General features: G+C 27.3%; 1 protein-coding gene across 2 annotated transcripts in view; it reads left to right on the top strand.

Moving 5' to 3' along the window:
* Positions 1-774: 774 nt before the first annotated feature.
* The window catches only part of Gbs-70E (Glycogen binding subunit 70E), a 51,566-nt gene continuing 33,461 nt past the window's right edge, over positions 775-18,879 (top strand). The window contains exons 1-2 of one of the 2 annotated variants that reach the window (XM_075307819.1): positions 776-1,565; positions 9,947-10,418. In XM_075307819.1, the coding sequence (XP_075163934.1) occupies positions 10,333-10,418 (86 nt within the window). In that variant the 5' untranslated portion in view covers positions 776-1,565; positions 9,947-10,332. Of the gene's footprint in view, positions 1,566-9,946; positions 10,419-18,879 lie in introns of both variants that reach the window. The other variant, XM_075307820.1, reaches the window with a different exon arrangement.

Genomic DNA, 18,879 nt, shown 5'->3' with positions numbered 1-18,879 from the left:
TTTTATTTCTACAGAAAAGTTGGTCAAAATTTTATTTCTAAAGAAAACTTGGTCAAAATTTTATTTCTAAAGAAAACTTGGTCAAAATTTTATTACTAAAGAAATTTTAATCAAAATTTTATTTCTATAGAAAATTTTGTCAACATGTTATTTCTTTAGAAAATTTCGTCAACATTTTATTTCTATAAAAAAATTTGATCAAAATTTTATTTGTAAAGAAATTTTAATCAAAATTTTATTTCTAAAGAAATTTTAATCAAAATTTTATTTCTACAGAAAAATTGGTCAAAATTTTTTTTCTACAGAAAATTTGGTCAAAATTTTATTTCTAAAGAAAACTTGATCAATATTTAATTTCTATAGAAAATTTTGTCAATTTTTTTCTTCTACTTCATTCTCTGATATTGTTTTTTATGAGTTTTATATTCGATTGCAAATCACAATCTATTATTTCAAATATAATTCCCAATCATTAAAGGATTAACAGATATATAAGATATATAAGAATGATATAAGAACAAAAATGACAAAAGTCACGTAAATGTAAATACATAGTATATGCATTGTGTACATGTTACCATCGTTTTTTGTACATTGTCTGCATAAAGTCTCTACCCTGATGATCGCTACATTAGTCTCGCTTGTTCTCCTCATCACTTCTCTTGTTACTTATTATTGTTCGTTGAGAAATCCATGGCTTTCGTCCATACAACCGACGACGGTGTAGGTAATAACGATCAACAATGCTATGTTAAAGAGACTTCATACTATGAGGAGTGATCATTCGTCGTCGACACGCCAAACAGGCAAAAAGTCGTCAACTGCTAGGGAACGGAACGTCGCGCGACATTTTGGATTTTTCGTCGTTTGAAAAAGAATACGCGTTTGATTGTTTTGTTTTTTTTTGTAATGAATTTGTTTATGTTTCTTATAATTTTTCCTTCTGGCGTATCGAATTCACAACAACTCGATAATTAACGGTTAACAAAAGCGCGTTTATTTTGGTTCTTTTTGGTGCAGTAAAATAACATAAAAATGTCAATCGAATGTTAACACACTTACGAATGAGACTAACTTATGCCGGCTGTTGAAATTAACCATACATAAAATTTTAAATTAAAACAAAAATACATACATATCAAACAATAAACTCGATTTCAAAGCAGCTCTCCCATATACCACCAACCATACCGATTTTGTGTGTTGTAAATAAAATCAAAGCCACGCATAAGACGCGTGATCAGTGCCTGCAAATGATAAAGAAAAGTCGATAGGAAAAGCGGTGGAAAAAGAAATAAAATAAAATGATCCTCCACAGCTAGCATTACCGCCGCACACACTCACTCACCACATTCTTGTGATAATACATATTAATATTTAAAAAAAAGAAAAGAAAATAAAACCAGTTCCTGTAAACTCAAACAACAACTCTCCAACGTCCTCTATGCCGCTTTTATGCCTAGGAATTTCTCCAATTCCTCCACTTATCTACTTGCGAACTATGTGTAACCCCGAACAGCTAAGCAACCTGTAACACAGTTGTCATTTATTCCATTTGACTTGAGGTTAGTATTGGCTTATGGTGTTGTTATTGTTCTTATGGGATGCACTATTGATCTCGACCCCCCAAAAAGTCCAAAAAAACACTTTCACACACACACACATTAATACAAATGCACAGTGGGTTGGTGTCTCAGCTTTGAAGTATATGTATACCCCCATTTTACAATATTTAGAATCGCTTAATTTTCATGTGGCGATATATTGAAGATCGTCGGAAAGTTCAGTCGGCTCTTTTTGTCTTTGATTTGATCAATAATGTCATTGATTGTCCGGATTTGTTATTATGTATACCTCTGTATGTTCCTCCTAGATCTATGAGATATGTTGATATATTTGAAATTCCTCTACACCGTGTGAACTATGCTTCCCACAGTCCGCTGACGCGTGTGTTTTTTTACATAAATTCTATTAACTTAAAATTTCAAAAGAAATTTGGGAAGAACATAGAGTTCAGCATTTCGAAAAATGATTTTAAATTATATTTCGCTACTAAATTTAGTTAAAACATAATTATATATATATATGTAATATTATATATGTATTCATCATAGTCTGTAAGCAATTTTTGTTCTAAAGACTGAAATAAATAAATATTCTTAACCCAAAAAACAAAAAAAAAACAATATAAAATAAAATTTTGGCATAGACAATTTTTGCAAAATTTTATTTCTTTAACAATTTGACAAATTTTTATTTTTATAGAAAATTTTTGCAAAATTTTATTTCTATAGAAAAATTTGTCAAATTTTTATTTCTATAGAAAATTTTGTTACAATATTATTTCTATAGAAAATCTTTACAAAATTTTATTTCTAGAGAAAATTTTGTCATTTTATTTCTATAGAAAATTTTTGCAAAATTTTATTTCTATAGAAAAATTATTAGTTAAATTAATACTTTTTGTTATTTCTATAGAAAAATTTGTCATAATTTTATTTCTATAGAAAATTTTGTTGAAATTTTACTTCTATAGAAAATTTAATTTCTAATTTTTTGTCAAATTTTTATTTCTATAGAAAATTTTGTCACAATTTTATTACCATAAGAAAATTTTTCTCACAATTTTATTTCTATAGAAAATTTTGTCACAATTTTATTTCTATAAAAAATTTTCTCAAAATTTTATTTCTATAGAAAATTTTGTCACAATTTTATTACCATAAGAAAATTTTTCTCACAATTTTATTTCTATAGAAAATTTTGTGAAAATTTTATTTCTATAGAAAGTTTTGTCAAAATTTTATTTCTATAGAAAAGTTTCTCGAAATTTTATTTCTATAGAAAATTTTGTGAAAATTTTATTTCTAGAGAAAATTTTGTCACAATTTTATTTCTATAGAAAAGTTTCTCGAAATTTTATTTCTATAGAAAATTTTCTCAAAATTTTATTTCTAGAGAAAATTTTGTCACAATTTTATTTCTATAGAAAATTTTCTCAATATTTTATTTTTATAGAAAATTTTTGCAAAATGTTATTTCTATAGAAAAATTTGTCAAATTTTTATTTCTATAGAAAATTTTTTCAAAATTTTATTTCTATAAAAAATGTTGTCAAATTTTATTTCTGTAGAAAAAATTGTCACAATTTTATTTCTGTAGAAAATTTTTTTGAAATTTTACTTCTATAGAAAATTTTATTTCCATAGAAAAATTTGTCAAAACATTTCGTAAAATTTTTATTTCTATAGAAAATTTTGTCAAAATTTTCTATCTATAGAACATTTTCTCTAAATTTTATTTCAATTGAAAATTTTCTCAAAATTTTATTTCTATAGAAAATTTTCTCAAAATTTTATTTCTATGGATATTTATTTCTATAGAAAATTTTGTCACAATTTTATTTCCATAGAAAATTTTGTCACAATTTTATTTCCATAGAAAATGTTGTCACAATTTTATTTCTATAGAAAATTTTGTGAAAATTTTATTTCTATAGAAAATTTAGTAAAAATTTTACTTCCACAGAAAATTTAATTTCTATAGAAAATTTTCTCAAAATTGTATTTCTATAGAAAAATTTCTCGAAATTTTATTTCTATGGAAAATTTTCTCAAAATTTTATTTTATAGAAAATTTAATACAAAATTTACTTCTACAGAAAATGTAATTTCTATAGAAAATGTTCTCAACATTTTATTTCTATAGAAAATTTTCTCAAAATTTTATTTCTATAGAAAATTTTCTCAAAATTTTATTTCTAGAGAGAATTTTCTCAAAATTTTATTTTCAGAGAAAATTTTCTCAAAATTTTATTTCTATAGAAAATTTAGTAAAAAAATTACTTCTACAGAAAATGTAATTTCTATAGAAAATTTTCTCAAAATTTTATTTCTATAGAAAAATTTCTCGAAATTTTATTTCTATGGAAAATTTTCTCAAAATTTCATTTCTATAGAAAATTTTTTCAACATTTTATTTCTATAGAAAATTTTCTCAAAATTTTATTTCTATAGAAAAAATTGTCAAATTTTTATTTTATAAAACGAAAAATACGAAATTTTGAGATTATTTTTCTAGTGTAAATGGACGTTTATACAGAAACTATTGCATATATTTTTTCAGGTTCTTTTTTGTATTTTTTCTCACATTTCGAAAGATATTATAGGCAAAATAGCGCTTATTTTCGAAAGGCAATTTGGTCACAATTTAAGAACCAAGCTTTCAGAACAAATTCATGTAGGTCTTGAAGTAATTGGGGTAGATTAGGTTAGGTTAGGTTAGGTGGCAGCCCGATGTATCAGGCTCACATAGACTATTCAGTCCATTGTGATACCACATTGGTGAACTTCTCTCTTATCACTGAGTCCTGCCCGATTCCATGTTAAGCTCAATGACAAGGGACCTCCTTTTTATAGCCGAGTCCGAACGGCGTTCCACATTGCAGTGAAACCACTTAGAGAAGCTTTGAAACCCTCAGAAATGTCACCAGCATTACTGAGGTGGGATAATCCACCGCTGAAAAACTTGTTGGTGTTCGGTCGAAGCAGGAATCGAACCCACGACCTTGTGTATGCAAGGCAGGCATGCTAACCATTGCACCACGGTGGCTCCCGATTGGGGTAGGTCCTCAATATTACAATATTTGTTCTAAATGCTGTTAGTACAAGTAAAAACAGAAGAAATATTAAAGTTTTTAACATTACGTTTATTTCGGTAGTGAAAGGGTTAAGAGAAAGAAGAATTTGGTTCAATTTTTGCATGAGGTAGTTCATTTTCGCATAATACAGTCATCGTTTTGAGAAATATTTCACCAAAATCCGCTAGACTTTTGCAAAAGGAGCTAAAAAAGGGGAAAAAAACTAAAAATATTTTTTGTACCAAAAGTCACAGCAAGAATTATTGTGTTTATGGGATTGAGCTTTCAAATATGTGAAAAACCTTATAATGGCTGCAAGGGTTAGTTAAAAATTGCAGTTTGTTCATATAAAAAAAAAAAAACATGTCGAAAATAAAAACGACTAACAATCTGCTAAAAAGCCTTTAAAACGATTTTCCCCGCTACAAGACTTAAGAAAAACGCCAGATCTAGCGGGAAAAAGTCAAATTGGCAACGATGAATACAGTTTACTTTTTTCTGTATACTATGCTAATTTTTCGCGTTGTTTTTTTTCGCAGTTACTCCTTTAAAATAATTTATTTTAATGCAAATTATTTTATACCCAAGGCACGAAATCCCGAGTTTTCATTTTGCAAATGTGAAATGAATGGCAAAAAATTGAGTTTTCGTTCAATTGTGGATATAACAGATGTTTTTGTTTACAAACAGAAAATGTAAACAAGGTGAAATCTTTTACGAAACAGCTGAATTCCCCCATTGCAAATCTACCGAAATCAATCGAGATTTCAGCTGAAATTTCAAAAATGGCATTAACGCCATGACAAGTTCAAGATGTCAACATATGTGGTAAAATATACAAATTCATTTGTGTTTTCCCATTTTTTTTTTTTTTGGATCCTTTTACGAAAGAACAAAAAAAGACAACTTTCTCATATTTTGTTAAATTAATTAAATTTTAACTAAAACCTCTGAATTGTCCTGGTTTTTTTTTTTTTTTTTAATGAAGTATTTTTCTTTTTTAATAACTTAGGGTATGTTCACACTGAACATTTGAGTATCAAACATTTTTAAAATATCTGCAGAGAATTTTTGAAAAACCCTTCTATCGTGATGGTATAACAGGCTGGCTGATAAGTCCCCGGTCAAACAAAGAAAAACACATTTTTTTTGTCAAAATTCGTTTTTATTATTCAACATAGTTCCCTTCAAGAGCGATACAACGATTATAACGACCTTCCAATTTTTTGATACCATTTCGGTAGTACTCATTCGGTTTTGCCTCAAAATAGGCCTTAGTTTCGACGATCACCTCTTCATAGCAGCCAATTTTTTTCCCTGCGAGCATCCTTTTAAGGTCTGAGAACAAGAAAAATCCGCTGAGGGCCAGATCTGGAGAATACGGTGGGTGGGGAAGCAATTCGAAGCCCAATTCATGAGTTTTGTCATCGTTCTCAATGACTTGTGGCACGGTGCGTTGTCTTGGTGGAACAACACTTTGTTCTTCTTCATATGGGGCCGTTTTGCTGCGATTTCGACCTTCAAACGCTCCAATAACGCCATATAATAGTCACTGTTGATGGTTTTCCCTTTTATATCGCCCCCATATAAACCGATCCCCAGATTTGGCTTGCGGAACGTCAAAGAGAAACAAATTTCATCCGATCCGGCTGAAATTTGGCACATGATGTTGTTATATGGTCTCTAACAACCGTGCAAAAATTAGTCCATATCGGTCTATAATTATAAAGGGTGATTTGTTAAGAGCTTGATAACTTTTTTAAAAAAAAAAACGCATAAAATTTGCAAAATCTCATCGGTTCTTTATTTGAAACGTTAGATTGGTCCATGACATTTACTTTTTGAAGATAATTTCATTTAAATGTTGACCGCGGCTGCGTCTTAGGTGGTCCATTCGGAAAGTCCAATTTTGGGCAACTTTTTCGAGCATTTCGGCCGGAATAGCCCGAATTTCTTCGGAAATGTTGTCTTCCAAAGCTGGAATAGTTGCTGGCTTATTTCTGTAGACTTTAGACTTGACGTAGCCCCACAAAAAATAGTCTAAAGGCGTCAAATCGCATGATCTTGGTGGCCAACTTACCGGTCCATTTCTTGAGATGAATTGTTCTCCGAAGTTTTCCCTCAAAATGGCCATAGAATCGCGAGCTGTGTGGCATGTAGCGCCATCTTGTTGAAACCACATGTCAACCAAGTTCAGTTCTTCCATTTTTGGCAACAAAAAGTTTGTTAGCATCGAACGATAGCGATCGCCATTCACCGTAACGTTGCGTCCAACAGCATCTTTGAAAAAATACGGTCCAATGATTCCACCAGCGTACAAACCACACCAAACAGTGCATTTTTCGGGATGCATGGGCAGTTCTTGAACGGCTTCTGGTTGCTCTTCACTCCAAATGCGGCAATTTTGCTTATTTACGTAGCCATTCAACCAGAAATGAGCCTCATCGCTGAACAAAATTTGTCGATAAAAAAGCGGATTTTCTGCCAACTTTTCTAGGGCCCATTCACTGAAAATTCGACGTTGTGGCAGATCGTTCGTCTATTCATGATGAAATGTCAAAGCATACTGAGCATCTTTCTCTTTGACACCATGTCTGAAATCCCACGTGATCTGTCAAATACTAATGCATGAAAATCCTAACCTCAAAAGAATCACCCTTTATATAGCCCCCATACAAACCGATCCCCAGATTTGGCTTGCGGAGCCTCTTGGAGGAGCAAATTTCATCCGATCTGGCTGACATTTGGTACATGGTGTTGGTATATGGTCTTTTGGAACGTGGTGTTAGTATATGGCCGCTAACAACCATACCCAAATTGGTCCATATCGGTCTATAGTTATATATAGCCGATCTCCAATTACACAAAAATTGGTCCATATCGGTTCATAATCACGGTTGCCACTCGAGCCAAAAGTAATCTACCACAATTTTATTTCTATAGAAACTTTTGTCAAAATTTTATTTCCATAGAAAATTGTGTCAAAATTTTATTTCTTTAAAAATGTTGTCAAAATTTTATTTCTATAGAAAATTTTGTTAAAATTTTATTTCTATAGAAAATTTTGTCAAAATTTTATTTCTATAGAAAATTTTGTCAAAATTTTATTTCTATAGAAAATTTTGTCAAAATTTTATTTCTATAGAAAATTTTGTTAAAATTTTATTTCTATAGAAAATTTTGTCAAAATTTTATTTCTAGTTATAGAAAACTTTGTCAAACTGAATTATATTTAATCAGTATTTTTTGATTTAATATATACCACGTATGGACTTACTTATCATTTAGAAGACGGTGTTAGGAGGTTTTAAGATACCTTGCCATCGGCAAGCGTTACCGCAATTCAAGTAATTCGATTGTGGATGGCAGTGTTTAGAATAAGTTTCTATGCAATGCATGGTGGAGGGTACATAAGCTGGCCGAACTTACGGCCGTATATACATGCTTTTTTTTATTTTATTTCCATTTTTTACGTTTGACAAAAAATATAATAAAAGTGCATTTACTCAAAATGTATAACCTTCATACGACATTAAACATCTGATAATGGATAATTTCTGTTTGTGGAATTGACAATGAGAAAATAATCAACAATGTATTAATAGTGCATAATATATGAGAAACAGTGTTGCCAGTCTAAACAGTGTTGTCAGTATTGACCAGCGTTACCAATTTTTTTTTCCAAAATCGGACCAATCAATTTTAGTTGACATCAAAAGTCGAAATTCAATATTACAAAAAGTTTAAAAATTCGCATTCGTGTTTAATAACATGAAATATTCGGCCTCACGACAATATTTTTTTCAGTACATAGATACTATTGAATATGTGATAAAATTTTAAATACTAGAAAAAATTTATAAATTATAAAAATGGACCAAAACGGATCAAATTCCGTTTGGACCATCGGACCAAATTTAAAAATTAGAAATCTTTTGGACCAATTTTGGTCCGATCGGACCAAAATGGCAACTCTGGTATTGACTCTTGTCCCCAAACTAGAACGCTTATGTCCCAAAAAATCCTCTATTTAAATTAAATTTTCTCTCGAAAATCCCCATTAAATTTTAAAAAAAATTTCATAAAAAAAATTAAGAAATATACTCTGCTGTAAAACCTCAGTAAATTTTACAAATTAAACAAAAATAAAATAAATTAAACAAAAATTATAAAAATATAAATTATTATTATTTTTTTTTTAATATTGAAGAAATTTTAACTAAACCATAATATTTTCTATGAATTAATATAAAACTGAATTGGATTTTACACCCAGAGAAGGAATATGATCACCTCAAACATGTTTTAAGAGCAAAATGTTATTTTTGGGTGGTGACCATGTAACATGGTTTTCGCAACCATGTTATTTTCTCGGAAATCATGTATCTGATTTCGGCAAGCAGGTTATATTTGACGAGAAAATAACATTTTAGTGACAAACATGTTAAATGTTCACCATACAAAAATAACATTTTGCTCTTGAAACATGTTTGAGGTGATCATATTCCTTCTCTGCGTGTAGTGTGTAAAGAAAGATTTCTTTTCAATTTCTTAGAGCAAATATTTGAACAATTGAGTGTCTAATTTTTTTTTTACCAGGAGGAGCATTTTTGGAATAGCTAGAGAATGTATCCCATATTACCCAAAAATGTTTACTAGTTTGATTCTACTAACGAATTCTGTATAATAATATAAATTATTATTATTTTTTTTTAATATTGAAGAAATTTTAACTAACCCATAATACTTTCTATGAATTAATATAGAATTGAATTGGATTTTAGTGTGTAAAGAGAGATTTCTTTTCAATTTCTTAGAGCAAATATTTGAACAATTGAGTGTCTAATTTTTTTTTTACCAGGAGGAGCATTTTTGGAATAGCTAGAGAATGTATTCCATATTACCCAAAAATGTTTACTAGTTTGATTCTACTAACGAATTGTGTTTTGATTTCTGTCAAATAAGTGTGAACGCACCGTTATGTGTGGGAAAACTCTTTGTTTTCAAATGCTTTTAATACCTCATTCACATTACACGTCCAGAATCCACTTTAACTAGATTTCAGCTGTCATTTGACTCATTTTTAAATTTTATTCAAGTTCTTAAAAAAATTTCAAATTATAACATTTCGCCTGCCATTAGTTTTCAATTGATATTGAAACAAGCATATTTGTAAGCACTTTAATTAGCAAATAAAAAAAAAAACGCTTTATACTTTTGGACTTTGTTAATATTTTTAATTATTGATTTTAGTATTTTATTTTAATCGTTGTTTTCTCTCTCATTTTGATTTTGTATTACTTGCAGGCAAAAAAAAATACATTGATATTTTTCCTCTGAAGTAAAGCAATAAATTTAGAAAGCAACAACACTAAACAAAATATTTTCCTATAAACGGTGTCCAAAAACATACCTTTACATTGGAAATAAGATTGTAGGTTTCAGCATTTTTGCTGATTGTTTTGGTTGATTGCTGCTGTGGGTGATAACAGATATTCGATCACCGCCATAGAACAATAATAATAAGTCGAAAAAATAAACAACAGAAACTAATCAAGCAGCTTACTCTGACAATTATCACCGGTGTGACCCTATCGCCCTGTGCTGTGCTACATCGACTGAGGCTAATTTGTCAAGAAAAGGAGAATTAAAAAGTAGCCTACTGCGGCAACAGTATCAAGAAAGGCATCACCATGATTTCCCATAGTCCGCCCATCTTTAGTCATAGTCCGCCTGTCAGTTTCTTAGCAGACTTCATGAATAATCGTCAGAGTTTTAAGTAAGTAAAACAAATTGCAAATGCAACTAAATCCTTTGAACAAAGCAAAATTTAAGACATTTGAAACAAAAAGTGAATTTATTTTAATGAGTGTTCGATAAAATTGAAAGTAGAAAATTTAATCAAAACAAATGCTTGAGAGCATTTCCATAGTGATAAAAATTATTTAGATATACATACATGGGCTTGTACAATATTTATAATAAAATTCTTAATCGCTCTTAACGTGGCAACAAATTGTTATAACATATATAATATAAAATACTTTTTTTTGTTGTTTATTTTAAGTCCATTTTTTTTTAAGTTTGACAAAAAAGATAAAAAATAATGCATTTACTCAAAATGTATAACCTTCATTCGACATCAAACTTCTGATAATGGATAATTTCTGTTTGTAGAATTAAAAATAATCAACAATGCATTAACAGTATATAATGCATGGGAAACAGTGTTACCACTATTGACTCTTGTCCCCAAACTAGAACGCTTAGGTCCCCAAAAATACTCAATTTAAATTGAATTTTCTCATGAAAATCCCCAATCCCTTGTCCCCAAACTAGAACGCTTAGGTCCCCAAAAATACTCAATTTAAATTGAATTTTCTCATGAAAATTCCCAATAAATTTTTAAAAAATTTTGATAAAAAGAAAATGAAGAAATATACACCACTGTAGAAAATCAGTAAAATTTTACAAAATTAAAAAAATACAAAATTTTGGTATTGGTGATTATTTTCTCTATTACAATTCTACAAACAGTGAATTTATTTCACTGTTTGTAGAATCAGAAGTTTGATGTCGAATGAAGGTTATAAATTTTGAGTAAATACACTTTTATTATAAAAAATAATAAACAAAAAATATTTTATATTATTATTTTTTGTTTATTATTTTTTATAATAAAAGTGTATTTACTCAAAATTTATAACCTTCATTCGACATCAAACTGCTGATTCTACAAACAGTGAAATAAATTCACTGTTTGTAGAATTGTAAGAGAGAAAATAATCACCAAAATCATTAACAGAGTATAAGGCGTGGGAAACAGTGTTGCCAATTAAACCAGTGTTACCAGAGTTGACTCTTGTCCCTAAACTAAAACTCTTAGGTCCCCAAAATTCACCAGTTTTTATAAAAATAGAAATATGCTCTGCTATAGTAAATCAGTAAAATTTTAAAATTTAAAAAATATATATAAAATTATTATCATATCAGCAGTGAGTCTAACAATTTTTCGAAAGTTCTAAAAATTAAAAAACAAAAAGAAAAAAAAACAGTGTCCTTCCTTAATATGAGAAAAATTACCTGGGTTGTGGTAACAATTGCATATGCTCGCCCCAATATGCATATTGACATTACACCTTTTCTTATTTTTATTAAAACTTTTCTTATTTAGAAATTCAAAACACACAACTCCAACTTTCAATTTACTTTGGCTTAAAACGCAACAGATATTTGCACTGCATTTAACAATTATGTCGTATTTTTCATATGATTTTGTTGTCATTTCATTTTATCCAAAAATATAAGCAAACATTTTGATTCTTTGTGTACTTAGAATTTTTACTTGAACAACATATAGTTTTTTTTTTTCTTTTTTTTTTTTTGAAGAGGATGAAATGTTTTTCAGCGATCGCTTATCTAAATACTTTTATTATATTTGGTTGAGTGTTTTTCTTCTTGTTTTTTTTTTTATACTGCTAAGTACTTTTGCTTGAAAATGTACACAAACAAGTGTACATATGCATCCAAAAATAACCATGCACTTATACCCACAGTGGTGTTCAAAATAATGTTCCTATTATGGATAATGGACTTCTTTGTACAAATAAAAATTTTTGATTAAGTGCTTCACTCATGCTTTATTGCGAAAATTTAACATTTAACAAAATTGTCACATCGTTATTTTGTAAAAGGCCTGGTTATGTATCTAAAAATGCAACATTACCATAATGTAAAATTTTGTCAAAATTTTATTTCTATAGAAAATTTTGTCAACATTTTATTTCTATAGAAAATGTTGTCAAAAGTTTATTTTTATGGAAAACTTTATCAGAACTTTATTTCTATAGAAAATTTTATCAGAACTTTATTTCTATAGAAAATTTTTTCAAAATTTTATTTCTATAGAAAATTTTTTCAAAATTTTATTGCTATGGAACATTTTGTCAAAATTTTATTGCTATAGAAAATCTTGTCAAAATTTTATTCCTATAGAAAATTTTCCAAAAATTTTATTTCTATAGAAAATCTTGTAAAAATTTTAGTTCTATAAAAAATCTTGTCAAAGTTTTATTCCTATAGAAAATTTTCCAAAAATTTTATTTCTATAAAAAATTCTATAAAAATTTTATTTCTATAGAAAATTTTCTCAAAATTTATTCGTATAGGAAATTTTGTAAAAATTTTATTCCTATAGAAAATTTTGTCACAATTTATTCCTATGGAATATTTTGTCAAAATGTTATTGCTATAGAAAATCTTGTCAAAATTTTATTCCTATAGAAAATTTTCCAAAAATTTTATTTCTATAGAAAATTTTGTCAAAATTTTATTTCTATAGAAAATTTTGTCAAAACTTTATTCCTATAGAAAATTTTGTCAAAATTTTATTGCTATAGAAAATTTTGGCAAAATTTTATTCCTATAGAAAATTTTCAAAAATTTTTCTTTCTATAGAAAATCTTATAAAAATTTTATTTCTATAGAAAATTTTCTCAAAATTTATTTGTATAGGAAATTTTGTAAAAATTTTATTCCTATAGAAAATTTTGTCAAAATTCTATTACTATGGAAAATTTTGTCAAAATGTTATTGCTATAGAAAATCTTGTCAAAATTTTATTCCTAAAAAAAATTTTGTCAAAATTTTATTTCTATAGAAAATTTTGTCAAAATTTTATTTCTATAGAAAGTTTTGTACAAATTGTATTTCCAAAGGAAATTTGGTCATCTTGTAAAAATTTTAGTTCTATAGAAAATTTTGTCAAAAGTTTCTTTTTATAGGAAATTTTGTCAAAATTTTATCTTTATAGAACATTTTGTCAAAACTTTATTCCTATAGAAAATTTTGTCAAAATTTTATTGCTATAGAAAATTTTGGCAAAATTTTATTCCTATAGAAAATTTTCCAAAAATTTTATTTCTATAGAAAATCTTATAAAAATGTTATTTCTATAGAAAATTTTCTCAATATTTATTTGTATTGGAAATTTTGTAAAAATTTTATTCCTATAGAAAATTTTGTCAAAATTTTATTCCTATAGAAAATTTTCCAAAAATTTTATTTCTATAGAAAATTTTGTCAAAATTTTATTTCTATAGAAAATTTTGTCAAAACTTTATTCCTATAGAAAATTTTGTCAAAATTTTATTGCTATAGAAAATTTTGGCAAAATTTTATCCCTATAGAAAATTTTCAAAAAATTTTATTTCTATAGAAAATCTTATAAAAATTTTATTTCTATAGAAAATTTTCTCAAAATTTATTTGTATAGGAAATTTTGTAAAAATTTTATTCCTATAGAAAATTTTGTCAAAATTCTATTGCTATGGAAAATTTTGTCAAAATGTTATTGCTATAGAAAATCTTGTCAAAATTTTATTTCTATAGAAAATTGTATCAAAAGTTTATTTTTATGGAAAATTTTATCAGATTTTAATTTCTATAGAAAATTTTGTCAAAATTTTATTTCTATAGAAAGTTTTGTAAAAATTTTATTTCCAAAGGAAATTTGGTCATCTTGTAAAAATTTTAGTTCTATAGAAAATTTTGTCAAAATTATATTTCTATAGAAAATTTTGTCAAAATTTTATTTCTATAGAAAATTTTATCAAAAGTTTATTTTTATGGAAAATTTTATCAGAATTTTATTTCTATAGAAAATTTTGTCAAAAGTTTCTTTTTAAAGGAAATTTTGTCAAAATTTTATTTTTATAGAAAATTTTGGCAAAATTTTATTCCTATAGAAAATTTTCCAAAAATTTTATTTCTATAGAAAATCTTATAAAAATTTTATTTCTATAGAAAATTTTCTCAAAATTTATTTGTATAGGAAATTTTGTAAAAATTTTATTCCTATAGAAAATTTTGTCAAAATTCTATTGCTATGGAAAATTTTGTCAAAATGTTATTGCTATAGAAAATCTTGTCAAAATTTTATTTCTATAGAAAATTTTATCAAAAGTTTATTTTTATGGAAAATTTTATCAGATTTTAATTTCTATAGAAAATTTTGTCAAAATTTTATTCCTAAAAAAAATTTTGTAAAAATTTGATTTCTAAAAAAAATTTTGTAAAAATTTGATTTCTAAAAAAAATTTTGTTAAAATTTTATTTCTATAGAAATGTTGTCAAAATTTTATTCCTGTAGAAATTTTTCCAAAAATTTTATTTCTATAGCAAATCTTGTAAAAATTTTAATTCTATAGAAAATTTTCTCAAAATTTATTTCTACAGAAAATTTTGTCAAAAATATATTTCTATAGAAAATGTTGTCAAAATTTTATTTCTATAGAAAATGTTGTCAAAGTTTGAGTTCTATAGAAAATTTTGTCAAAGTTTGATTTCTATAGAAAATTTTGTCAAAATTTGATTTCGTGTTTTGTTTTTTATTGTTGGTTTGTACTTCAATCATATTTGTTGTTTTGATCTCAGCTTTAAAACCATTGTGTTGACTAAACTACAAGAGTAGCTTAACCAACAGAGGAAAAGAATGCTTGTCAAATTTATTTGGACAAAGCCCTAAAGACTGCAAAATGGTTGGATGGACGCACGCTTCGGAATTACCTGGGAAATACATAGATGAGGAATGTCATCCTTTGTTGGTTAAGCTATGCTGATGAGGAATGTGGTAATTCCAAAACGTGCGTCCATCCAACCATCTTGCAGTCTATAGGGCTTTCCCCAAATAAATTTGACAAGCATTCTTTTCCTCTGTTGGAAAACTAAAAAAAAACCAATTTAACTTTGTTTTTGTTTCTGGAATTATTATATATGGAGAAAATTTCGTTTACTCTAATAATTTTTTGCGTACGTTAGTTAAATGAACTAAAAAACGGGGAAAAAATTATACACAAATGAAGTAAAAAGATTTACTAAATTTGTACTTCTCACCAATTAGTTCATTATTTCTTTAAATTTTTAAATTTTACTACAAACTCATCCATCTTCGTATGTCACTAAAGACATTCTTGCAATTTTGAACTCCAATTTTTTCTCTCAAACTACAAAATTTTCTTTAATAAGTGGAAAAAAATAATTATGTCTAATAAATTTTCTTGAATGTGTCGAAAAATATTTACTTATTTTTGTGATATCGGCGTGATGTCAGCGTAATACTGTTTAGTTAAAATTTTCTAAAAATTTTAAAAATTTTCTAAAATTAACTAAATGTTTTCTTCCTGGTGGGTTCACTGTTTTTTTCAGTGTAGGGTTTTGCCCAAATAAATTTGTCAAACATTCTTTTCCTCTGTTGATTAAGCTACTCTTGTAGTTTAGTCAACACAATGGTTTTAAAACTGAGATCAAAACAACAAAAAATTATTTCTATAAAAAATTTTATCAAAATTTTATTTCTATAGAAAATTTTGGCAAAAATTTATTTCTATAGAAAATTTTGTCAAAACTTTATTTCTATAGAAAATTTTATCAAAATTTTATTTCTATAGAAAATGTTTGCAAAAATTTATTTCTATAGAAAATTTTGTCAAAATTTTATTTCTATCGAAAATTTTATCAAAATTTTATTTCTATAGAAAATTTTGTCAAAATTTTATTTCTATAGAAAATTTTGTCAAAATTTTATTTCTATCGAAAATTTTGTCAACATTTTATTTCTATCGAAAATTTGGTCAACATTTTATTTCTATAGAAATAATCTCATCTCAAAATGTTGAGTACAATTTCGTTTAATTTTCGTACGAGTTACTTTATTCTTCCTATAAAATAGTTTACTTTTTTTCTGTACATTATTTACCTACACTAGTTGTATCATGATTTTACCATATGATTCTTATACCTTTTTTGAACACCACTGTATACATATATACTTGAGATCTTTTGTATATAAGATATTGATTACTTATTGATGGCATTATATTTTTTGTGTGTTTTTGGAAATTTTCAATTGACCTTATTTGAAGGTAATTGTTTATTCATTCAATAAATCCATATCAATATGTATATGTATATGTTCACTATTTTGGCAAATTGAAATCTATCAGAGGGTCAATAGGCCAATATAAATTGTGATTTATAGTTTTTTGATTTCATCAAGAAATATGTGTCAAAAATATACTAGAGATATGTGTTGTTGTTTGTTTGCTAAATCATGTCACATCAAGCCGTTTAGGAACCGCAAATAAAATTTGGACTCTAGTTCTCTCAATAAATGATAGCGAATGGCAACACTATCCCACGGCATTACAACAGATTTTAATCTGCCTACAAACAATTAACGGTATATATGTAGCAAGTGTTCGCCTATCGCTATTGCCTTGATCTTAGAAATAAAATTTTGACAAAATTTTCTATGGAAATAAAATTTTGACAAAATTTTCTATGGAAATAAAATTTTGACAAAATTTCCTATGGAAATAAAATTTTGACAAAATTTTTTTTTATAGAAATAAAATTTTGACAAAATTTTCTATAGAAATAAAATTTTTGGCAATTTTCTTTATAGAAATAAATTATTAACAAAATTTTCTATAGAAATAAAATTTTTAGCAATTTGCTTTATAGAAATAAATTATTAACAAAATTTTCTATAGAAATAAAATTTTGACAAAATTTTCTATAGAAATAAAATTTTTGGCAATTTTCTTTATAGAAATAAATTATTAAAAAAATTTTCTATAGAAATAAAATTTTGACAAAATTTTCTATAGAAATAAAATGTTGACAAGGTTAGGTTAGGTTAGATGGCAGCCCGATGTATCAGGCTCACTTAGACTATTCAGTCCATTGTGATACCACAGTGGGGAACTTCTCTCTTATCACTGATTGCTGCCCGATTCCATGTTAAGCTAAATGACAAGGGATCTCCTTTTTATAGCCGAGTCCGAACGGAGTTCCACATTACAGTGAAACCACTTAGAGAAGCTTTGAAACCCTCAGAAATGTCACCAGAATTACTGAGGTGGGATAATCCACCGCTGAAAAACTTTTTGGTGTTCGGTCGAAGCAGGAATCGAACCCACGACCTTGTGTATGCAAGGCGGGCATGCTAACCATTGCACCACAGTGGCTCCCCAAAAATGTTGACAAAGTTTTCTTTAGAAATAAAATTTTGTCAAAATTTTCGACAGAAATAAAATGTTGTCAAAATTTTCTACAAAAATAACATTTTTTTTTATAAAAATAAAATTTGGCAAAGTTTTCTATAGAAATAAAATTTTAACAAAATTTTCGATTTTCTATAGAAATAAAATTTTGTTAAAATTTCCTTATGTTCACACACTATGTAACGGACATAAATAATAGGTTTGTTCGGGCAAATTTCCACTAGATATTATCTAGTAAAAAAATCATCAAATTGCAACTTTCAATACGTCTTAGTAGTATAGGAATGCTTTCTAAATAATTTTTACAAAATTTTTAATACGCGAACCTTCATAATATATGACGCACATAATGCGAACAATCATCTCATTTTGTTTAAAATGTAAAAAAAAACAATCACTACTAATTTCTAGATTATATTTCTGCATTCATTTTAGAATCGTACCACATTATGATGCAGTTGCCATGTCAACTTGTTGCGCAGACATTTTCCCCACATATGGTACAGATTTTCTTCTCGAAAACATCTGACTAAATTCTGACGTACCAAAAAAGCGAAATCATCGCATGCAAAAATAAGAAAATAATATATATAGTTATTTTTTTTTATTCTTAAGAAAATCACTTTCCTAATGATCATTATGACAATACTCACACTGTCATCATGGTAAGCAAGAAATTTCAAAATGCGTGGGTGGCAACTAAGAAAAATGGCAAATTCATAATAAAAGAATATTGCCTTGATCTTCAGACAGTGTTATCCGCTTCTTCAACTAAATATTTCCCCCATATGTAAAGGGTGATTTGTTAAGAGCTTGATAACTTTTTTTTTTAAAAAAACGCATAAAATTTGCAAAATCTCATCGGTTCTTTATTTGAAACGTTAGATTGGTCCATGACATTTACTTTTTGAAGATAATTTCATTTAAATGTTGACCGCGGCTGCGTCTTAGGTGGTCCATTCGGAAAGTCCAATTTTGGGCAACTTTTTCGAGCATTTCGGCCGGAATAGCCCGAATTTCTTCGGAAATGTTGTCTTCCAAAGCTGGAATAGTTGCTGGCTTATTTCTGTAGACTTTAGACTTGACGTAGCCCCACAAAAAATAGTCTAAAGGCGTCAAATCGCATGATCTTGGTGGCCAACTTACCGGTCCATTTCTTGAGATGAATTGTTCTCC

The sequence above is a fragment of the Haematobia irritans genome, chromosome 4 (assembly GCF_050003625.1).
Source record: "Haematobia irritans isolate KBUSLIRL chromosome 4, ASM5000362v1, whole genome shotgun sequence".
Taxonomy (NCBI): domain Eukaryota; kingdom Metazoa; phylum Arthropoda; class Insecta; order Diptera; family Muscidae; genus Haematobia; species Haematobia irritans.
Note: the sequence above shows the minus strand (reverse complement) of the source record. Positions and strands in the feature narration are given on the sequence as shown.